This window comes from Equus asinus, chromosome 12 (genome assembly GCF_041296235.1).
Source record: "Equus asinus isolate D_3611 breed Donkey chromosome 12, EquAss-T2T_v2, whole genome shotgun sequence".
Taxonomy (NCBI): Eukaryota; Metazoa; Chordata; class Mammalia; order Perissodactyla; family Equidae; genus Equus; species Equus asinus.
The window spans coordinates 2,693,866-2,718,781 of NC_091801.1; the positions used below are offsets into that span (position 1 = coordinate 2,693,866).

The 24,916-nt window shown below is 41.3% G+C and overlaps 1 protein-coding gene across 2 annotated transcripts in view; it reads right to left on the bottom strand.

The window, feature by feature from the left end:
* The window catches only part of ATP6V0D2 (ATPase H+ transporting V0 subunit d2), a 48,254-nt gene that overhangs the window by 22,389 nt on the left and 949 nt on the right, over window positions 1–24,916 (bottom strand). For both annotated transcript variants that reach the window (XM_014839128.3, XM_014839129.3), the window contains exon 2: window positions 13,120–13,291. In XM_014839128.3, coding sequence (XP_014694614.1) covers window positions 13,120–13,291 — 172 coding nt within the window. The remainder of the gene's footprint in view (window positions 1–13,119; window positions 13,292–24,916) is intronic.

Genomic DNA, 24,916 nt, shown 5'->3' on the forward strand with positions numbered 1-24,916 from the left:
TTCCCAATGTGTTAATTTTCAAATGAATGTTTTCCCTGATTACATTGGTAAACATTTCTGTTACACCCCCGATTTACTCAATCCAGTGCCATCCCGATACGCTCGCATCAGGCAGCCCTGCCATTTAGTCTGGTTTGCTAAATAGATTGTTGAGATTTAGAATGTCCCCATAAACATTTTGCTCCCTTTTGAAATTTGACATTTTTGGTAAAATTTCTTACTTCCCTGAAGTTTCCCTTTTTTTAAATAGAGGAAGTGAAAATTAAAATAATTTTAAAAAGCAATTAATTTTGCTGTCATACTTATTTTTCCTTCTAGTAAAATAAAATCCTGACAAATTACTCAGAAGTCAGCATTGCCTAGAATAGCACATTTTAGAACAAGAATGCTGATCATTATGCATTTCCCAAACCCGTGGTAGTTCTGGAATCTTTAGAAAACTCTTTTCTCTAGTGTATTCTCTACAATCTTGGTCTAACCCAACTGTTTGGATCAAAAATTCCTCACCCGTGTTTGTCCTTCTCTACATCGGTGTCTTTGTGCCTCATCTTCTCTGGATAGAAAAGCGTCTCTTCCCCACCAATTGCTGAAAGTTGAAATCTTTCTCTCCTTTAAGGCCATAATCAAACACTATACTTTTCACTAAGTTTTAAAAATATCTTCAGCTAGAAGCAATATCTTTTTTCTCTCTCTAAATTTCTGTATTTATGTTTATCCTGGGGTGAAATTTTCAACATACCCTGACAGCAGCAATGATGAATGTGAAGAAGACTGAGCTGCTCCATTCACAAATATTCACTGTGTGTCTAACGAGGTAAGACCAGGATCCCGGTACGAATTCTCCCACCATTCAGCTGTGTGGGTGAGTCATTTTACAAGTTCACTTCAAGTATCGTTACTTACAGATAATTCTTACCTGTCTTCATTAGTTATAATATCCTTAAAGAAAGGGCCTTGGGACTCCCCATGGCCGACTGGTTAGGTTTGCGTGCTCTGCTTAGGCGGCCTGGGGTTCGCCAGTGTGCATCCTGGGCATGGACCTATGCACCATTCATCAAGCCATGCTGTGGTGGCATCCCACATACAACTAGAATGACTTACAACTAGGATATACAACTATATACAGGCACTTTGGGGAGAAAAAGAAAAAAGAGGAAGATTGGCAACAGATGTTAGCTTAGGGTCCATCTTCCTTAGCACAGAAAAAAAAAAAGACAAGGTTTTTGTTCAGTACATTTTTGGTGGCCTCTAAGAGGCGTGAACCCTACTTGCACAGAATAAGGACATGACGATCATTTTTTCAATCAGTCAATCAATTTTTCTCTATGTTCATACAAGGATGTTGACTCTGGTATCCCCTGGGTGTATAGAATTGAGGATGTATAGAAACTACCTGCTATCTCGCCCTGAGCACTTTTCTAGGATTCACAGCTGTCTAGTCCTTGCTTCTTTCTATACCTTTTCCATTGAGGAGAATTATAGTATTAGAGAGATGGTTCCCATGTCACCCTTCTCTAGCCACACATGTGAGCGTCACAGTAACTTGTGGAAGACACAGCAGAGTGACTCTTCTTGCCAGTTGGATGCGTTAAACATGCTGAGTGTCCATCACAGCCTGTTCTCCACGTGGGAGAACAACGGCGAGCAGATCTCATCTTTATTATACTCAAAACACCAGTCACAACAGGTTTTGGAGAATCTTTTTCTTCTGACACGAAAGAAAACATCACTGAGAGGATCGGAGAGAAACAAGACTTCCACCCATTGCTGGAGCGTGAGAGAGCACTATGTTGATGTCTGTCCAAATCTGGAAACCTGCACATCCGTTGGCAAAGCAATTTCACTTCTGAAAACCCATCCTAAAGAAATTCCGGCATAAGAAAGCCAAGACACAGGTACCATGATGTTTGTAGCAGTGTTGCTGGAAATAGCAAAGAAATGAAACAACCTAGATGAATGAGTTATAAATAAATTATGGTACCCCCAAGACACGGGAATAGAATATATGCTTTAAATAAGATAGATCTATATGTACTTATGTAGAAAATTCTTAATAGATTACATAAAAAAAGAAATCGCATTTAATACATATAATATGATCTCACTGTTGTAAAACAAACAGAAAAGCCAACTATGTACGTAGAGTTTTATATATGTGTATTTATGTTTGTTTGTTTGCATTGAAATATTTGCATATGGATGCATAATTTTTTCCACAAAAAATTTGGAAAGATATATGTCAAACTTATGAGTGGTTACCTCTGGGCTGTGGGAAATGGGTACTGAAGTATAGTCTTTATCTCTGTTTCCTTATTTCTAAAAAAGGCCACCTCATAGGGTTGTTGTGAATATTTAATGAATTTACATGTAAAACGGTTTTATAAAAGTGCTGGCTTGTAATGAACACTAAATAAATTTCAATAACTCCCCCCCCTTTTTTTTTTTTTTTAACACACATGTGCTTCTTTCCAATTAAAAAGTAAACAAGATAAAGTCAGATAAAACTAGGGCAGTGGATCAGTACCAGGGTGCGTTTCGTTCTCTCCAGGTTATGGGACAGCCTCGAATCTCTTTCATCAAACAGCCCAGGGATGGGAGCAACACTTGGAAAGCAGGTTACTGGGATCAGCTGTGCCCCCTGGCGGCTGGTTGAGGGAGAGCAAAGGAAAGAACCCATTGTACCCCACTCCGAGAGAACTGTTGTGGGGTGGCATTCTAAATTCTTTCACATCCATTGCCTTAACATCCTTAACCCTTGGACACTAACTTTGCTCATGTCATGTGTCATCAGCAGCCCAACAGCAGTCCCCTTGTTTCTGCCCTCTCTGCTGGAGGTGCCTCCTCCAGCCACGCCCATGTACGAACATGGTCCCATCTTTCAGGGGTCACCTTGGGCGTCACCTCCTGGATAAAACCGTCTCTCACTTTCCCGGGTGAATCACATGTCCTGATGCACAAATAAAGTTAGCTACCTTTTTAGATCACATGTTATGTGTACGTGCGGATATAATTATATGCTGTATATGGATACATGTTTTCAACCAGCCAGTTTCAGGGGCGTGCAGTCTGTATGCAGTAGTCCCCCGATCTGCAGAGGATACGTTCCAAGACTCCCAGGGACAGTACCAAATCCCATATATACTACGTTTTTTCCTATGCGTACGTACTTATGATAAAGTCTAATTTATAAATGAGGCACAGTAAGAGATTAACAACAAAATAACTAACGATAGAGTTGGCCTTGAGGCCATTCCTAAATGCAGTAAGGGTGACTTGAACACAAGCACTGTGACACTGCAACAGTCGATCTGATAACCAAGACGGCTACCAAGTGACTAACCAACAGTAGCATTTACGGGACAAAGCATATGCCGGACAAAGGGATGAGTCATGACCTGGGCAGGTCTGAGCAGGAGGGAGCAGGACGGCGGCGCAAGATTTCATCATGCTACTCAGAACAACGTGCGCTTTAAAACTTACGAATTGTTTATTTCTGGAATTTTCTGTTTAATATTTTCGGACTGCTGTTGATCACCAGTAACAAACTGTGGAAAGAAAAACTGTGGATAAGGGGGGGACTACCTCAGTTGCACTGGGCCCCATGCTTGGTTTAGGTCTCTGCTGTTGCTCTCTTGAAATTACTACATTTTTTAACAAGGACCCTGTATTTTCATTCGCACTGGGCCTCGCAAAATACGTGCCTGGCCCTGTTTTCAAATTAAACTCACGATTCTATATTGCATATTATTATTATTGTTCTAGATGAGGAAACCAAGGCTTTGGGTGACTAAGGAATTTTTCTCAAGGTCCCACAACTGGGGTATTGTAGACGCAGGCCTCAGCCTGCTTGCTGGTTTTAAGAATTTCCCACCTGCTTCAGGGTCACCTGGATACCTTCTTAAAAGTGCAGATTCATAGACCACATTCCAGGACCTGCCAGAACACAATTTTTAGAGGTGTGGTCTTGGAATCTGCACCATGAGTAACTCTCCACTGGCTTAGAGAACAAAGCCTGCATTAAGTTCATGTCTACTGTTAGAATCTAACACAGGCCTTCACGCATGGAGTCTCGAGTAATAAATGTATGCTAATTAAGTGAATATTATTCAGTTACAGCTAGACCACACATTGCTTCTGCAGAATAGCACCTGTGTTTTTCAATTCACAAAGTGCTTGAGAGTTTTCAATTCGGACGGACTGGTTAGCAACTGCAGTTGAGACATTTTTGCCCTGTACTTGCCCCTCATTGACTATTCATGTGGAATCTCTGGATATAAAACCTTTCTTAGGGGCCAGCCTGGTGTCTCAGCAGTTAAGTGGGCATGTTCCGCTTCAGCGGCCCAGGGTTCACCGGTTCGCATCCCAGGTGTGGACATGGCACCACTTGGCAAGCCATGCTGTGGCAGGCATCCCACATATAAAGTAGAGGAAGATGGGTACAGATGTTAGCTCAGGGCCAGTCTTCCTCAGCAAAAAGAGGAGTATTAGCAGCAGATGTTAGCTCAGGGCTAATCTTCCCCCCCACCCTCCAAAAAAAACCTTTCCTGTAAGACAATGAAATCTTTATGATTTCAGAAGAACTTTTCTGGTCAGAGATTCAGAATCACAAATGCCCAGTGGGGTCAAATAGTCACTCTCATAATATTACTGGGAATTTGATACTTAAAATCAGAATTTAACAAGTTAAGCACTGTGCAGACTTCGAGGTAAGGAAGACAAAACTCAACACATCTAAAATGTTCACAACCAGATGAAAGGCTATATAGTCACTCAAAGATGTTAGATGATATTTTGACGTGGGAAAAATGCTGATAGTATATACAGAAAAATTAAGACTCGAAATTATATCTACAGAGTGATTTTTTGATTCTCTCTTTCCTTAACTTAGAATTTCCAGGAATCATTGCCTGTTTTCTCTATACTCATGCTAAATCAAGAAACTAAATTCTGTCAATTCTACCTCCCAAAAGTGTCTAACCACTGTACCCTCCTTTCTATCTCTACTGTGGAAATATCCAGTCTAAACTTTTAAATTGGCTTCCTCTATGGTTTCTCTGCTTCAAGCCCCATCCCTTCAATGCATCTTTCACAATACCAACAGAATCATCTTCCTAAACACACATCAGATCAGTCCCCTCACCTTGCAGGGAAGTAAGAACTGAAGAGTAAAAACAAACAAGCAAAAAGAAAAAGTGGCCCCTTGCGAATGCTATTTGGAGTGACCTGGTGTCACATCTGTGCTTCTCTACTTACTAGCTACAAGGACTTGGGCGCTTTATTTTTAAATCTGCCCCAGGAAATAAGCACAATAATAGCAATTACCAATTATTGAACAAACACTATGTGCACAGTAACCCAAAGAAAAGGCGCTCTCCTGTTGGTTAGATGAGAAATTAATGCTACGTTAAATTGCCTTCGGCCACACAGGCAGAGGTAATGTAAGTGTGCAACCAGGTATTACACGTCCACATGGCTTTCCAGTAGGAGGCCAGGCCCCCGCTTTCAAGGTGGTGACCATTAAGCGAGGGGTACAGTCTGCAGCACGTGAGGAGCTGCAAACGGTTGCACCCTTCCTGCAAAGCCATCCTTGACTGACTCTTACTTATAGACACTTAGAATCTGGCCAGGCTCTTTCCCCTCGTACCCCAGCCCATGTGCTGGCTCTTGTCTAGACTCCAGCCGTATCTGAGATGACCTGTCATCTCCAAATACAAGATCCCTTCATGCCTCGTTAATGCAGAAGTTACTCTTTCAACCTAAGGCCCATTTTAAATATTAGTTCAAGTTCTACTTTCTCTGCAAAATCTTTTAAAATCAGTACTCCAGGCTCCTCCAATGGAATGTTCAAGCCTCTGTTATAGCTGTTGCTCAATTCTATCTTCTTTTTTTTTTTTTTTACCATTTGTGGATATATCGGCTTGCTCCATTGCATGGTAAGTTCTCAGTGACCCAGAATTATGTTATTGTTTTTTGACTAACAAGTGATGGAGCGATTAGCTTGTCCGGTTTGCTGAGGACTTCCCTGGTTTCAGCTCTGAAAGACAGGCACCCTCAGTGTAAACCCAGGTGAGCAGCGCCCTAGTGGACTGCACGGTGAGAAGCTCGTAGAAGGTTTATAACACATCACTGGGGAGTCAGAAACTTCCATTAGGCTTTATGAATCTTTAAAGATTTCTTCTGTGTGTGGTCCTTACTCTACGATTCTCGGTTCATATTACTGTGTAAGTACTGAAGACTATTTCCTTGGTCATCCTACGTTCAGAAAATTTGTAGCCCCTGAGACGGGATATTTTGAATATCAAAAGATTACTTTTAGAAGATAGCTAATTTCAAAAGAAACAAGAAGTCGAAATGCCGCTGGAAAGTGTTGAGTAGGAAAGAAGAAAAATAAAACAACCCAGGCGTATATTAAACAGTCCCTTCATTAAAATGCTATCCGACTTGTTCCTTTGCTTCACACCACTGTGTATAATTATAGTCACAAAACCTCCAGATCTGCCTTCCATTAAGCATCTAAGAATATTCATTGCAGACTCCCAAAACAAGTTTTACATATACAATAATTATATCACAAATGTGCAATGCTTAGATTGTATTTATTATACCAACTTAAACTTAGACCATCTCTCTTAGGGTTGACTTAATCCTTTCCATAACGATGCCCTGGGCATTTCCTAATAGGACAGGAAGTAATCCCCTTTGATGGAAGTTTGTGGGTGCTAGTTAGACACTTGACTGTGCAAAATGTCCTAGAAGAGAAATGAGAAAAATGGTGTCAGAACGGTGGGACACCTCTCCTGCAAATGTACACATTTTGTTATGGTAACACATCTCCAGGCTCTGTGGAGAGCAGCTGGATGCTGGCGGGCTGGCAAGTCACACATGACACAGTGGGACAAAGGATGGACTGAGATTCAGAAGACCAAGGTTTGGGCGCAGTTGAGCTCTCTGGTCCCTGAGAGCGAGGTAATGCGGTCTGTGCAGATAACTATGGAGAGAAGCTCAGGAGAATAATTGTGAAAGTGACTTCCAGGTCATAGAGTCGAGGCACAATGATAAGACATTTTCATCAGAGGTGCACATCAGAACATCCTTGGTGGCTTCCAAAAGAGAGATGGGCCCCACTCCAAGGCCAACTAGATGAGAATCTCCTGGGGTAGCGAGCAGGTATACACTTACTTTTTAAAGGCCCACAGATGTTTCCGATTTACTTGCCTTTCATTAAACTACCCAGGCAGTGCAAAATCATTAGCTTTCTAGACTAATGGGCTTGGAATCAAATCCCTTCCAGATCTCTTAATAATATTGTGACTTCGGAAAATTCATTAATTCATTGGTCCTCAGGATCTCTAATTTAAAAAATGGAGACACAAACACCTTGTTTGCAGAGTTCTTGTGTGGAGATGTACGTAAAACATCTAGGTCAGAGTAAATATCTTCAGGAGTCTGATGAGTAAACTAAATACCTTAAGACTGTAAGACAACAGGGAGTGTTGGAGACTATGGCTAATTGGAGAATGCAAAGTCTTGACTAAATATATTTTAAAAAATTATTTTAAACACTAACCTGGTCACACGAAATGTTTCTTCAGGCATGACATCTGGTTTCTCTCCCTAACATATTGGGCAATAAATAACTAATATTCAAGTGTTATATGAAATATAAAATCCTGAGTTCTCTGGAAGTATTCTTCTAGCTCTGTGTAAGGTGCTACTAAATATAGGATTCTATATTGATTCAACAAATATTCTGCACCCTTTATGTACTACTGAATGCAGATAGAAATACTAAAAGAACTAATTCAAAGAGTTTACAGCTGAGAGAGAGAGCAGATGAATTAAAAGATGCCCATTAGTAACGCTCGGAACAACACTAATGCCGCCAACATGACCTTTCCACTTCCAATTTTGCATTAACGTTCTACCCAGGGATTTAGGGAGACCTGTATTCCTATATACAATTTTTAAACATTGCTAATGACTAGTAATATTTGGAATTTTAAGTAAATTTTTTAGAAAGAGTATGTTTTAACTAGATCAACATGGTGGCTTGTCGTGAAATAAGGATACTTGCTTAATTCATGCCAAGGCTCCTTCCAGGTTTAAGATTCTATAATTAGGAAACAACACAACGTGAATAATCACATAAGAGGAACCTTTGACCAAAGGACTCAGAGTCATTCTTAGCGCTAGAGCATTTCCCAATATATTTGGGGCAAATTTCCATCACGTGAGAAGTGTTTGTCAGCTCAAGAAGTACACAACTTGGCAGCTTTCTGACTCAGTTAAAATTGGACTGTCCAGGGCTGGTCTTGTGGTGTAGTAGTTAAGTTCGCATACTCTGCTTTGGCAGCCCAGGTTCAAGGGTTCGGACCCTGGGTGTGGACCTACACTACTTGTCAGCCATGCTGTGGTGGCATCCCACATACAAAATAGAGGAAGATTGGCACAGATGTTAGCTCAGGGCTAATCTTCCTCAAGCAAAAAGAGGAAGATTGGCAATAGATGTTAGCTCAGGGGGAATCTTCCTCACTAAAAAAAAAAAAGAAATTGGAATGGCCTCTGTGATCATCATGGGTCAGATTTTCTGAACTCATTTAAAATCCAAACAAAATAATTTTACAAAGCCTGTTGCTAACATTTATTTCAAATCCTGATTCCCCCGCTTGTTAGGTCCGTGGCCTGGACAAATACTGCACCTAAGGTTTAGTTTTCTCAGCCTTTTACCCAAACTGAGTTAGACTCATCAGGAGGGTCAACCCAACTGAGACAATGCTTGTAAAGCACTTGGCAGAGCCCTGACTTATAGTAATATTCCGGAAATACTGTCTAGTACTTTGATTGTCATTTCAACTTCTAGACAACTAGGGCCATCTTGTCCTTCAGCTCAGGAATCTTCCCTGTCTGCATAGTCACCCACGCCACTTCCACGGGAGACATTGCTGCTCGCAAAGCCTCTCCCCAGGCAGCCATCTAGGGTCAGGCATCAACTCGGATCTGACTCAGTTCAAAGCCTGAGCACTTTCTGCTTCACCCCAACCATTTCGGGGAGGGAAGAGTTCTATGAACAGACCTGCCCTTCTCTTTCGTCTCTTTTACATTTGCGGTTTCTGTTTAAGATTTTTATTTTTAAGCAAGAGTCTTACAGATACCAACAACACACACACACTTGAAAAATGCTCTCCGATGTGACAAAGCCCAACTTCCTTAGCCCGCCATTGAACACTGTCCGTGATCTGTCTGGAACACACTTCTCCAGTCTCCCTGTCCCATTTCTCCCCTTGCCTTTTTGCACTCCAGCCCATATGGACTTATTATTCACCACGCACATGGCATCTTCCCTTCTACATGCTTCAACTCCAGGTGCCACCTCTGGCATCTCCAAGCCCTACCCTATCTCCAGGCTCGGCAACAATGCCAGCCCTTCTGGGAAGGGTTTCCAGCATCCTTCTCCAAGAAAGCGCGTGGGCTTCCGACTGAGTCAGACCCAAGTTCATATCTAATCTTCATCCTTGACTAGTTGTATTTTCGTGGATTCTTTAAAAAAGTCGGCATCTATGTCTTGCTATAAATAAAATCCTACCCCACAGGGCTGAGAGGAGGACTGGCTGTACAAACAAGGAGCAGAGGCACTAACCTCAGCCATCACTTCCTGCCTCACCTGTGGACACTTCTCTTATTTGCTTCTTTACAGAAACGGTATAGGAACAACTGCATTGCTATTAGGAAAAACAACCAGAGCTGGATCCCTAGTCCCATTCCTTACACCAAAATAAATTCTAGACGAACCAAGGTTTTACATGTAAAAAATGAAACATCAACAACAACAAATGAATGGAAGAAAAGACAGATGAATTTATTTATGAATTTGGAGTGGAGAAGGCTTTTCCAAGCAGAGTACAATAATCAGAAGTCAACACAGATCAATGGAACAGAACTGAGACCCCAGAGGTAAACCCACACATTTATGGACAGCTAACATTCGACAAGAGAGCCAAGAGCATACAATGGAGAAAGGAGAGTCTCTTCAATAAACGGTGTTGGGAAAACCGGACAGCCACATGCAAAAGAATGAAAGTAGACCATTATCTTACACCATGCACAAAAATTAACTCAAAATGGATTAAAGACTTGAATGAAACACCCGAAACCATGAAACTTCTAGAAGAAAACATAGGTGGTACGCTCTTTGACATCGGTCTGAGCAGCATATATTCAAGTACCATGTCTGACCGGGCAAGAGAAACAAAAGAAAAAATAAACAAATGGGACTACAGCAAACTGAAAAGCTTCTGCACAGCAAAGGAAACCATCAACAAAATGAGAAGACAACCTAACAATTCGGAGAAGATATTTGCAAACCACATATCAGATAAGGGGTTAATATCCAAAATATACAAAGAACTCATACAGCTCAACGACAAAAAACCAACAACCCAATTAGAAAATGGGCAAAATATTTGAACAGAGATTTCTCCAAAGAAGATATACGGATGGCCAACAGGCATATGAAAAGATGCTCAACATTGTTAACTATCAGGGAAATGCAAATCAAAACTACAATGAGGTATCACCTCACTCCGGTCAGAATGGCTATAATTAACAAGACAGGAAACAAGTGTTGGAAAGGATGTGGAGAGAAGGGAACCCTTGTTCACTGCTGGTGGGAGTGCAAACTGATGCAGCCACTACGGAAAGCAGTATGGAGTATCCTCAGAAAATTAAGAATAGATCTACCATATGATCCAGTTATTCCACTGCTGGGTATTTACTCAAAGAACTTGAAAATACAAAGGCATAAAGATACATGCACTCCTATGTTCATCACAGCATTATTCACAATAGCCAAGACTTGGAAGCAACCTAGGTGCCCATCAAGGGACGAATGGATAAAGAAGATGTGGTATATATACACCATGGAATACTACTCAGCCATAAGAAATGATGAGATCCGGCCATTTGTGACAACATGGATGGACCTTGAGGGTATTATGCTGAGTGAAATAAATCAGAGGGAGAAAGTCAAATACTGTGTGATCTCACTCATAAGTAGAAGATGAAAACAACGACAAACAAACACATAGAGACAGAGATTGGACTGGTGGTTGCCACAGGGGCAGAGGGGGCGGAGGAGGACAAAAGGGGTGATTCGGCTCACGTGTGAGGGGATGGAGTATAATTAGTTTTTGGATGGTGAACATGATGTAATCTACACAGAATTCAAAATATATTACGTGTACATTTGAAAGCTATATAATGTTATAATCCAATGTTACTGCAATAAAAAAAAAGAAAAGAAAAGAAAAAACAAACAAAAAAAGAAGTCAACAAATGAAAAGACTGATGATTTTAGCTAATTAAACATTTTCAATGTTTCTACAGCAAAAAAACCTATAAAAATGAAATTATATCAAACTGAGAAAATAATTTTGCAACATATATTATGAAAGGCTAACGTTCTCAATTTACAAAGAGCACTTACCTATCAAGAGAAAATGCAGAATATTCCAAGAAAAAATAGACAGAGTATTTGGTCTCAGGTAGCAAATATACACGACTGAAAAATGTGAAATGATGTTCAATTTTGCTAACAAAAAACATAAGTTAAAGCAAAGAGATACAACTTTTAACCTAATGGATGGATAAAAATTATAAAGATAATATCCAATGTCAGTAACAGTGTAAGGACACAGGTCTTCTCATGCGCTGTTTTAGGGGTGCAAATTGGTGCTACTTTTTTTGAGCACAACTTCGCAAAATTTCCCAAATTTATAAAAAAGGAGATTTCTTTGATTCACTACTTACACTGCTAGAAATTTAGCTTAGAAATAAATTCCAGACCTACACAGTAATAAGCTAGTTGCAAAACTTTTTGGAATGGAAAAAAAAATTAGTGATTTGTTAATAGATGCCCAGTAAATTGAGTCATGATACATACCAACACGGAATTCCATGCAGTTATTAAAAAAGAATGATGCTGACAAGAATATTTCTAAGAAATATTAAGTGAGAAAAAAGTGCAGAAGGACTATGATTCCATTTGTAATAAATTTAAAATATGGGGGTGGGGTGAATTGAGTGTGTATCAATACACATACGCAAATGTAAATATTTTTCTAGAAAAATATATAAGAAACTGAAAAGTGGTACTTTTTTTGTTGAGGAAGATTGGCCCTGAGCTAACATCTGTGCCAGTCTTCCTCTATTTTATATATGGGACGCCTGCCACAGCATGGCTTGATGAGCGATGTGTAGGTCTGCACCCAGGATCCAAACCCATAAACCCTGGACCATGGAAGTGAAAGGCGCAAACTGAACTGTAGGCCATGGGGCTGGTTACTTTCGGTGAGAGAAAGCGAGTGGGGATGAAGGGGACATGTGGAATAGAGAAACATTATTTTATGCCTTCCCAAACCAGTCTGGGGCCTGAATCCGTGATTCCTAACTTCGTATATTACACCTAAATTGTATACACATAATAAACAGCTCATCTACTGCGGACGTTAGTTCCCAGTTTGTCAGCTGGGACGACTGGAGAGGTACAAAGTTTTGAACACTGGGCATAATTTGTTAACTAAATTAATAGAAGTACAGTTTACTGTGGTGTGGAAGTTCAAACACTCGGGGATGAGGGGCCTTCACGTTGAAAGACTGGAGCCACTGGCGATGGAGAATGAAGCACAGAGAACTCCGACGGGGGCTACTTATCCTTCTGCCAGGGGAATCAGGAAAGGGCGGATGTGGCTTTCAGAGCAATTTGTGATATTTCAGCTGCACCCTGACCAGCGATCCAAAACTGGCACGTAACCTTTACCTTCAGTTCCAACAGCCGGAACGCTTGGAGCGTCAGCACCACTTATTTTTGAAAACGAAAACTGAAAACACCGTTTGATATAGAGGACACCACCACCTCCATACTCATGTTTATAAATAAATGAAACCTAGTTTCTAACAGTGAAAATGTGGCTCCAGGAGCCAAGATTGAGTGCATTCAAACTCACGAACGATAGAAAGGTCTTAAGCCTCACCCACCCATACCAGCTGGATACCCCGCCTATGACTGTCGGGGTCGCGGCACGGTCACACTGGGGTGAACAGGGGCCCCCTTCGGTCACTTACGTCATGTAGGTGAAAAACGTGCTCAGGGGCTCCAAGGAATGATTCCGGAAATACTCAAATTCGCTGCATAACTTTTTTCTCATCTCGGTGTCAATTTTGGAAACAGTAAGTGGATTCGTTTGATTAGCCAAGAAGTTGCCGTAATCAGTGGTCTGGAGATGAATTTTTAGATCTGAAATTAAATGAAACCCCAAATCAGGTTAAACTTTGAACACGCGTGGATAGCCTTTACAGCATTAATTGAATTTATGGTAACTTTACAATAAATGCATATTTAATAATCATTACCTTGTTAGACCTTAACATAAGGTCTATATACGATTTAGACTTGAGTATTAATATCTAAAGCAATAAAAAATCCAATGCTAATACTGACAGTCTAGCACAACGTAAAAGCTTTCAACTACCCTAGAAAATCTAGAATGATTTAGCAAAGCTGAAGAAAGGAACATTAACCACCACCTAGTCCAGAGATGACGAACGGTATCACTCAAGCTAGTTTTAGTCGTCTGGAAACAGCTGCTTGGAAAACTGTTAAGAATACTCAGGCTCCACCTCGGTTTGATGGAAAAGAGAAATTTATTAGTAATATTTACCATGAGTACAGGAGGCGGAGGGGGCAGCCATCAATCTTTTATAACAGATGAAGAAACTGAGTCTCAGTGGGGCTAAGTGGTGGCATTATATAATAGTAGATCTTGAACTAGGAGATGAGTCTCCTTGCTCTTAAAATCCAGCATCGTTTCCATCTGACCCCGTCAGCCATCCTTTAAATGGCAATGCTTTGGTTGCCAGACAACTGAATTGAATTCCAGCTTCATTTGTTGTCACTTCCTCCTGAACAAACCACGTGCTTTCCAGCATCCAGACTTTTTTTTTTTTTTAAAGATTTTTTATTTTATTCCTTTTTCTCCCCAAAGCGCCCCGGTACATAGTTGTATATTCTTCGTTGTGGGTCCTTCTGGTTGTGGCATGTGGGATGCTGCCTCAGCGTGGCTTGATGAGCAGTGCCATATCCGCGCCCAGGATTCGAACCAGCGAAACACTGGGCTGCCTGCAGCGGAGCGCGCGAACTTAACCACTCAGCCACGGGGCCAGCCCCACCAGCATCTAGACTTTTATTAAGGTTGACCCCACTCTGCTCTCTAGAATCTCCCCACTCTACCCCTTTTCAGATTTGCTCATTGCAAAGTATCCTTCAAGGTCTGGGTTATAACATTAAAATAATGGTTCCTAGTGACTGAGAGGTTATTATGTACCAGGCATTGTACTGAGGGTGTATTATCTCATTTAATACTCATGGCAATCCTATGAGACGCGTATAATTTTTATCACTTTAGCAGATCAGAACACAGAAGCTCAGAGAAGTTAATACCTTGCTCAAGATCACATTGATAAACTGGGATTCCAAGCCAGGTTCATCTGACTCCAAAGCCATCTAAAAATCTGTATTTTATTGCCAATCAATTAAATTAGATTATCAGTTGTGACGTGAAACCTTAATTCTGTCAGGCAGAATGATTCAATCTGGGGCGGTCCCATGGCCGAGTGGTTAAGTTTGTGTGCTCCACTTCGGCGGCCTGGCATTCACTAGTTTGGATCCTGGGCACGGCCTACGCACTGCTTGTCAAGCCATGCCATGGCGGCATCCCACACAGAAGAACTAGAATGACTTATGACTAGGATATACAATTATGTACTGGGGTTCTGGGAGGAAAAGGAAAAAAAAAAAGGAGGAGGATTTGCAACACATGTTAGCTCAGGGCCAATCTTCCTCACCAAAAAAAAAAAAAAAAAAAGCATGCCTAAATACTTAGGGGAAAAAAGAAAAGAATTAGTCAATCTCACTCATCCAAATTTCAAAGTACTTTGTAGTACTTCTAGCACAACACCTATCAGAGCATGTTAGATGGTCTTAATTATGTTAACTCCAAAAAAGCAGTATACTATCTTGGTGTATCTTTTTCCCACGGCTCTTTGCTCAGTATTCAACATTTAAGGGTTAATGAATATCTGAGCATCAGAAATGTCTTTGGCATCATCTAGCACACAACTGGAGCCAACATAGCATCCTTGAGCTTGCTGGACATTTCATTCAAACACTTATTAAGCATCTATTATGTGATGTTAACTACAGGAGACCCAAAGATAGATCAGACATATTCCTCGTTCTCAAGGAAACTCACAATCCAGTGGAGAAGGAGGCGCCACAAACAGATGATTCAAACAAGTGGCTAAGTCCAGTGATAAAGAGAAGGATCTTGATTTATGGGAACATAGAAAATGAGAGCAAGATCTATAGAGATGGGAGCAAAAAAGTCTAGGAAGGGTTCCTGAAGTAGGTGAAACCAGGGCTGAGCGCCTTCAGGCGCTGTGTGGGAGCGGGAGGGAGGCATTCCCTGAACTGATACAGGGATGGTATGTGCAAGAAGCTCAAAGCAGTTCTAAGTGGAAGAGAAGGAGAGGAAAGAAATGAAGACAGAAACAAGCAGAGGCGGTCCTAAGGAGGATGCAGTGTGACATGTCTTATCCTGAGCATAAAGGGGAGCCACTGTGGGCCCTGAACTGGATTCTGAGGGCAGGCGGGTTTGCAGTTAGGGACAATGTGCATCCGAGGGTCCTTGAGCATCCGAGATTCAGCAGGCAGGCATTCTTCCCGAGCGTCTGGAGTAGATTATGCATCAGAAATGCTCTTTATCTGACTGCAGAATTAATTTGTTCAATTACCTATTTAATTAACTTAATTTTTAAAAATTATACTTTTTTTTGCCAGATCTTGTTTGGCTTTTGTTTTGGCAGTTCAGATTTTTATGCAATGTGACAGTTTGCATCCTCAGCACTGAGGAATACTTGCCAACAGAAGGGACACAAATGGTATTTCTTTAAAAACCATGATATTTTGCTCATGTGACATATGTTTCTTTTAAATGAAATAACTTCCAAACCTTTCAGCTGCCAGGGAGATCCTGAAATTAAATGTCTCACGCGTTTCAGACCCTGTGGGAATCTCGTAATCCGGCAGTCGGTGGAGAGGCAAATGGGACAGAACCAGCCGAGTCCTTTTATCTAGCACCAAGACCACCCAAGGGACACTCGCATCCAGATTCTAAGAAAATCTTAGGGTCTGAAACGTTTGCTCTGAGATAATGATGGATTACCATCAATGCTGATGGCTTCATAGTGTTCAAAATCGGATCACAGAATTTTTTCCCTGCATTTCCCCACGCACCTGCCTACATAGCACTTTGTGGCCAAATATTAAATTTGGAATAAACAGGCTTCTTAACTACAGGAACTCAAAGCCTTTAACCATTAATTTGAGTGACTTCTTTGAAAAGAGCCTGGTCCAGAGCCTCTCAAGCCACTAGAAAAGATGGAACACTCGGGAAAATTACACGACTCCCTTACCCAGAGAGGCACGTGGCGAGCGGTGTTTTTCCTTGTTAATTCAAATGAGGAAATGAAATGTGTTCCAAACCACGAGATCACTACCAGCCACATCAGTTGTATAGGTCCCAAACAGCAATGGAATAAACATGTAGACTAGGCTGTCATCACCAATGTCAGGGTACGTCACACAGAGCAGCACATATGGACTGAGCGCCCGCATGTGTGCACAGCGCCATCGTGGAAACCTGTCTTCTGTGGGTGCAGTCCCTGGGGTCAGGGAATTATCCCAGGTCACCTGGCTTGTGAGCCGGGACAACGATCTGGGACATCATGGTTGCCTTTTCTCTATTAATTTGTTGGGCGAATCAGTATTGGAGCATGACGAATTTTTTTCTGTGCAGCTTCCTGCTCGGGGCTCTCTTCCAGACCCTTCACGTCTAGGCAGGTGAGGCACAGGAAGCCGCTTTGGAGGTCCCTGTAAAGGCTGCTCTCCTGGAGCAAGCCCCCGCCTTCCCCCACACTCTGCTGGCAGGTCGTCTGACCTTTCCGAACTCACTTTCCTCGTCTGCAAGAGGCATGTAGAATCTATGCTTCTGGGTTGTTGTGGGGATCAAACAAGCTATGGAGGCAAGTAGAATCTATGCTTCCGGGTTGTTGTGGGGATGAAACAAGCTATGGAGGCAAAGAGCCCGCAGATAGAAGCCACGACATAATATTCTGTTCTCTTCTCATTTGTCCCCACCTCCTTCCAAAATAATTTGATTCAGTTGGCTGAAGATGTTGGTTTTTATTTTCTAAACCAGCATTTTCTCAACCAATATATTGGAATCTACCATCAGATATTACAATTACTCAAATTTTAATAAACATATCAACATCTATAAAACCAGCCATTTCTTCCTCCGTTTTTGCTAATTTACTGCCATTCTTACAGTGATGAAACTTCAAGTTCTCTTTGGTGTTGGATCACTCCAAATTCTACATTGTTCCTTAATGTCTTCTCTGGTTTCCACTCCTTACACCCCTGGCTTATAAAGGGCTATCTGACACCTTGATTACGGTGGCAAACTCTTAATTGATTCTCAGGCTCGTTTCTCCTCACGCTTTCCCAGCCTCAAGTTTAATCTTTCCTAAGGCTTATTTTGATCCGTAAGGATCCTATAAACAGCTTACAAGCACTGAGTTTTACGCAGATGAAAAACAACTTTCATATATTTGTAGTGTTTTACCACAGACAGAACAGTTTTAATATACAATCTCTTAGCCTTAACAATAATCTCCATTTGACAGCTGCAGAAACTGAGGTTCAGCGAGATAACCTTGTTTACGTTTTCCATGAAACCTCTTATGTTTCCATGAAGATTCAGACAGGTCTCTTGTCCTCATTCACCATCTTAAAGGTCCATAACCAGACCTTCAGGGTCCTTCAGCATTGTCCCCAGCCTCATCTCCAGGTATTCTAGCATTGCAGACAAACTGCTTTACTCCCTTCCATACGCTTTTATTTTTTCCTACCAGTACTTCACTAGTTTTCCCTGGGGGCCTAGAATGTTGGCCATTTCAACTCTCGTGCCCCCACCTCCCACCCCCATCTGATTGACATTTTCCCAACATACCGTCCTCCAAGATTTGGTTCACTTTCTAACACATCTTCCATTTGTAGGTTTGAACTATTCTTGTTTTTTCGTTTTTACTTATTTATGATATCTTCTCAACTAGACAGCTGTTTAGAGAGTGAATGTCTTACTCTTGATCATATTCTCCACACCACCTAATACGATTTTTATCACAAAGATGAGCTTAGGGTATTAGTAGATTTAATTTGTGATTAAAACCTGGTACCAATATCCCAGCCAGCGGTCACACAGCACTTTGTTATGTAATTTAGTGCATGTTGCTAGGATGGAAAGTCCTTATTTTGATTCTTATTCACCAGACTATTTCCAAAACAAACTGGTGTTCTCTGAGGATAGAACCAACAGCACAGAATCGTATTCCAAACACCATTAACCATGACCACAAATGGGAAGAATTGTTCCAGGAATTCAAAAGTCTAGCAGAAGAGAGTAAACTAATTCTTGTATGCACACCGCAGTTCAGGGGGTGCTTATGGTTTCCCAGGAATTCTTATGATTTACGGTTTCAGAAACATCTTTAGAAATTTCTGATGTTCTTGGTACCTGGGAGGAAGGCCAGGGAGATATCATCTAAGTATCGGATGAGAAACTGCCATGCTAAAAGTTAAGCTGTTGTCGTAACATCCCAGAGCCAGAAAGGAGAAGTCCCAGGACTTGAACCCAAACATGGAAGCATTTCTAATGTGTATTTTCAGATTCTTACTATGTGCAAAACACAGCCTTAGGCTAGGGGAGCTGAGAGAGGGAAAAGTATAGACTGTAGTTTCTGCCCTTTTATTTTGCTGAGGAAGATTAGCCCTGAGCTAACATCTGTGTTAATCTTCCTCTACTTTTGTATTTGGGCTGCCACCACAGCATAGCTGACAGTGGCATAGGTCCACACCCAGGATCCAAACACTGGGACCTTGGGCTGCTTGTTAAAGTGGAGAGCACCAAACTTAACTACTATACCATGGAGCTGGCCCCGGTTTCTGCCCTTTTTGAAAAAATGGCATTTCCTTATTTTTTTAAATTTCAGCTTTGTTGGGGTATAATTGATAAGTAAAATTGTAAGTTATTTAAAGAGTCCATTGTGGTGATTTGATGTAGGTATAGCTGTGAAAGGACTTGCCCCATCTAGTTAATTAAGACATCCATCACCTCACATATTTATAGTTTCCGCCCTTAATAACCTCACAGTCTACGAGGAGATAGATTCAGTTATTCCTTCCAGTTAAGTCCTTAACTGGGATCATTCAGGGGGTAGAGAGAGAAGTGAGATGAACGTCCTTCCCCAGGGGGACACACCTACGCAAATGTCACAGATGCTACACAGGAGTAGGTCCATTAGAGGCACAGTGGAGTACAAAGTGAAGGCTTGCCAATTCTACCCCAGGAGAGACACAGCGGAAGGGGCCGATGGTGGGAGTGACTCTGGAGGGGAGACTTTAAAGCGGGACGGGCTTTCTCCAGGCACAGGGGACGGAGAATGGAACTTGTGGCTGAAGGAATAGCTTTGGAAAAGGCAGAAGGCTCTGAAGAAACACTTACAAGGTAGAGATCAGCCAACTGCCTGAGCCTTTCAAACTAAGAGGGAAGTTGATTCTGCCTGATAAAAGCCATTGAAGTGGTACTGATGTGGATCAAGGCTGCCCCAGGGAGAGAAGCCCAAGGTGTCCTGGCCTACATGCTGATCTATATGACCCAATACATATCTAAAGTTATACCACACAATAACTGGACCCCACTTACACTGATACCATTTAATGACTTTTTACATCATCTTTCCTTTGTCTAGTAAAAATAAGTCATGTACTCATGCCTCATAAATTTAGCCCTAACCCTCAATACATTGCAGCTCTTACTGCCCTTGGGTCCTGTCCCCATGCCTGCAGCTCTTCACTGACCGTGGGTCCTGTCCCCATGCTATTCTGTACTATTCTCTGAATAAAAAAGCACTACTGCCAGACGTTGAGAGTCCAAGAAATCTTTCTTTCGACTCCTCAACTCACCGAGCCCGAATCAGTACAACCTCCTAATCTCAAGTTCGTGTGCCTGAGGCACAGCAAGCCGATCACTGAGACATCGGTGCTGGAGCTGGAGAAGGGTTTATGTGAATTGGTTGAAATGAGTAGTTGGGAGCATAGGTTCTCTCAAAGCCACCTTAACGAGAGAAGAAAGTAAGGGGTTTTATAGAGCTAAGGGGGTGGCAGGAGGAGTTATGGAGAAACAAGGGGGAATGGTGTTTCTTTCGCTCCAGAGAAGCCCCTGGGCAATCTGACCCCTGCTCATCTACAGCAGCTGGGGCTGCTTGCCTGGTGGTCCTTGAAGGCCTTCTCTTTCTTCTGTAAAACAGGCTCATAAATCCTCGTGACCTTTGAGTTACCCCTCAGGTTAAACAAGAAAACAGCACATTGACAGGACTAACTTCTTTTCATAACAAGATGGAAATGTAATCTTACTGAATATTTACAACAACCCTCAGGGACCTGGCTTCAGAAGTATTTCTGAACAGAAAAGTGACAGTGTGGGATATGCATTTTTAACAAAAAGGCATAGAAAATAAGTGCTATAATTAGAGGTAGAAATAATGTCTAAAGGAGCACAGAGAAAGCTCTTTGAAGCAAGGCTCTTCCTGCTCTGTGTATTTAATTTAAAAATAGGTATTATGTATAAATACAGGTAAACAGTGAAAAGTCCCCTATATCTGTCATCCCTAGCCCCAGGTGACTACTGGTTTTAGTTTCTTTTGGAAGTGTTCACAGTTTCTTTGTATCCAGACAACCATACAGAAAACATATTTTACAATTTATCTGCTTTTTTTATTAAAGAGAATCATGCCACACATATTTCTTCCCCTTACTTAATATATCTTGGCAATCTCTCCATATCAGTCCTCTTAGAGTGCATCCTCATGCTTTTTTCTTTTTGTATAGTTGCAGAATGTTCCATCATGATTTATTGGACCAGTTCTCTCCAGATGGACGTTTGATTTGCTTCTATCTTTTGCTCTTCCAAACAATGCTACGTGAAGCCCCAGGCCAAGGGCACAAGCATTTGAAATCTAGATAGGTACTGCCCCATCGCCTGCATGAAGGGTTCATATTTTTCCAATATTTTAATTCTCTAGAGTGGGAGCCCTTCTGGGGCAGGGGCTCTGTCTTACTCATCATTCCTTCCTTGGCTGTAGCTAGAAAGTGCTTAATATACGATTGTTGGATTAATTCTTACTTGAAGGCACAGCTAGAGGGGAATGAAGGTTACGACCCTTGAAAGGGACATAATCGTTAGTGAGATAGATCAGCTCCCCTCATTCTCTTCCAAAAAATTAGAGGAGAGAAGACAAAGTAAAGGCTCGAGTCAGGGTCCTCCCCACATCCTGAGAGCCAGCGGACACGTTCACTACATACTTTAAAAAGACCATTTATTAGTAAATTCTAGAGCTCTAAAGTTTTAATTTTACCACCTTGGAGACAGTGAAAAGATCAGCAGTCCCCAGAAGTGGGGGTGGGAGAAGAGGGATGAATAGGCGGAACACAGAGGATGTTTAGGGTAGTGAAAATACTCTGCATGATACCAGAATGACGGATACACGTCATTGTACACTTGTCCAAATCCACAGAATCTACAACACTAAAGAACTGTGATGTCAACTATGGACTCTGAGTGGTCATGATGTGTCAGTGCAGGTTCATCGATTGTAACAAATGTACCGCTGTAGTGGGGAATGTTGATAAGGGGGGAGGCTATGCACGTGTCGGGGCACGAGGTATATGGGAAATCTCTATACCTTCCCCTCAATTTTGCTGTGAACCTAAAACTGCTCTAATAAAGTCTTAATTTAGAAAAATAGCATTAATTCTTTAAAAGAATATTTTATGCCCCTTTAAGGTTATTATTTTGGTGCAAAGTCACTTTTAAAGACTGTAAAGTTTCTATGGGGATACAGCCTTCCAGAAATACCAATGGTAAAGCCACGTGAACTGGCTTCCCTCTTTTGTCTCTGGGAAGGACTGAGTCATAGAGGGTCCTAGCAAATGTTTCAGGTCACTGTTAGTCAGGGGACGGTCTGGGAATAGATGAGTATTTCTGATCACACGGGCACAATGACGCACAGCGTTAAGCACAATTATGAACACTAGGGCTTTCCAAAGCTTTTCTGGACCATCTTCATTTTCTCTCTTCCAAATTTACCTGAAACCTTATGTGTTCCTTGTAAGTGGTTCTAAAACAATTTGTTGATATCAGCACACTTTTCTTTGAAAGTCTAGAGGACTAGAAAAGACTAAATGCAAATTTAATCTTTGCCAAGTTAGTTTTTCTTTTACAGAAAGTGCCTGCTTCAAAACATACTCTTCTTTATCCATAATTGGTACAGCGCATATTTTGTGCAAAAGTAAACAGAAACCCCAAAGTCCTTAACTTCTATTCCAATAAAAGTCCTTGGTTTCTTCTCTTCAATTCTTAACCCAGCTCAGAAGGTGGCTGGGTCTCTCTGAGTGTGTTCACAGACACAACAGTTGCACTGCTTTCCACAGTTAGTTATTTCCCAACATCCTGTGAAATAATCATATAGGGCAGCCCTCATTATGTTCTACATCAAAATAGAGCTGACATCTACAAGGACTATTCATGTAGCTTCAATGCCTACTCAAGAGGCAGAGACATTTTGGTGAAAAAAGACATGCAGTTATCTCTGTCTTCCATCATTAGCAGCCCACGCGACTGATCACAGCCGTTCTAAGCCTCATCGGCCTCAACTGCTAACTGAAGACGTGAAGTCTTATTTAGATTTATTTTCTCAGCAGCCATTATAACCCATAGTTTGATGACTCACACTTGATATTCCTGGGAGTCTCCAAATAGTAGACTGGCACACAGATTCAAACACAGTTGTGAAACAAATGGTTGAAAAATATATATTATTGGGAGGAAAGAAAGACAGAAACCATAAGATACAATGATGATACATCAACGGTGTGTACGGCAGGGTTTCTTAACCAGGGTGCCAGGATGGCTTTGGGTGGTCCATGACCCCCTGATATTACATGGAAAACTCTATATGTACACACCTATGTGTATTTTTCTACGAAGGATCATTCTTCAAGTCTTCAAAAGGGTGTGAAACTCTTCCTGACCCCCCAGATGGAAGAGGAGGGTACCAAATCCAGTTAAGTTCCTATTGCGATGATGGATCTGTTCACTTCATTCCTTCCATCTCTTCCCTTTCTTCTTCCCTTAAATGAATCATTGATCAAAAGGGCCCTTGGCTGAAAATATTTGAGAGCAACTTTCAAATTCCTGATTTTTTAATCTTTTGTACCTTTTTATTTTCTAGAATTCTTTATATGTCTTTAGAATGGCTGCCTGTGGTTTCTCTCTGAATTCTTTAGTGAGCTGGCTAAACCTTGCTTTGTATCGCGAAGATGTCTGATGTATTGTCTGCGTTTAAATTTGCATTCCAGAGTCCGTTTAAAAGCTGGACTGAAAAGTAAAGAGAATTCATTCAAACGGCTTCTCTCAGAAGCACTCCTTGTGCCCAGTGTTAATTTTTCTACCTGAATTTTTGCAGATTTTCTATACGTGATGAACATTCTCCAGTCACCAAACTCCTCATTTGATACACTGGAGTGAGTTAGGATTGGGGATTATAGTGTAATTATTTGTAACTAACAGACTTAGTTGCCATCTGATTTTTCTAGCTGTTCCATTACTTATCTCAGTTTGGGTCTTTTTGCCTTAACTCTGGCTTTAGCTGGTCAGAAGCATAAACAAGCGAACTCAGGGCCCTCAGCCCCACTTGAGAAGCTGGCAAGGTCACCTTCAGAAGGTTTTGTTTTGTTTTTGCCCTTTAATACTCTTCCTAGCAGTCTCGATCCTTATTACTTTCTTCCTTTTTCTAGAATAACCTGGAAGTTTTAAAGCACCTTATTTTTGACATATATTGAGTTTATAAGGACATTTCAAAATGAGCAAGTGTAACTGTTTTTAGTAATAAAAATGCCATCTTATAGATGTGAAATCTTTGGAGGGTTTTGAAAATATTGTGGCTTAACTTAATTTCCAGAGAGGAGGTGTTAGTCAAAGGATAAACAGTTTTGGTTACATCAGATGACCAGGTCCTAGAGGTCTACTGTGCAGTAGTGTTTGTAGTCAACAACAGGGTATTGGATGCCTGAAAATTTGCACTGAAAGAGGTTCAGTGTCCTTCTCTCTTTCTGTCTCTCTCACACACACAAATAATGATAACAAATGAGAGGCGATGTATAGGTTTAGGGCCTAGATTGTGGGGATGGTTCCACAGGTGTGTACTTATCTTCAGACGCACCAAGTTGTATACATTAAATATGTACAGCTCCTTGTACGTCAATCCCACTCAATAAAGTGGTTAAAAAGGACATAATTCCCTTCTGTGAAGTGCTTTGAGGTTCTTAACTCATTCTCTCATGTATTATCTCATTTATTTCTCCAAACAACTTGGCGAGGCTGGCGTTACCCTGGCATTTTACAAATGAGGAATCTGAGGCTGAGAAGCTTTGAGCCCCGGTCGCCTACCTGACCTGGCAGAGGCCAAAGGCAGGACTGGTGAATCCAGGACTGGCCTCTCCACAGGCCTGTCTCTTGATTTTTTTTCTTAAGCTTCAGTAAAAGACAAACCTCAAATAAACTCTCAAATTACTAGATACTGAGAAACTAGTGATAGAATAAATTTCTCTAGTCTAAGGTTCTTAGGTGGTTTTTTTTTTTTTCCCCATAGATCCCTGGGCAGTTTGGTGACGTTCTTCTCAGAA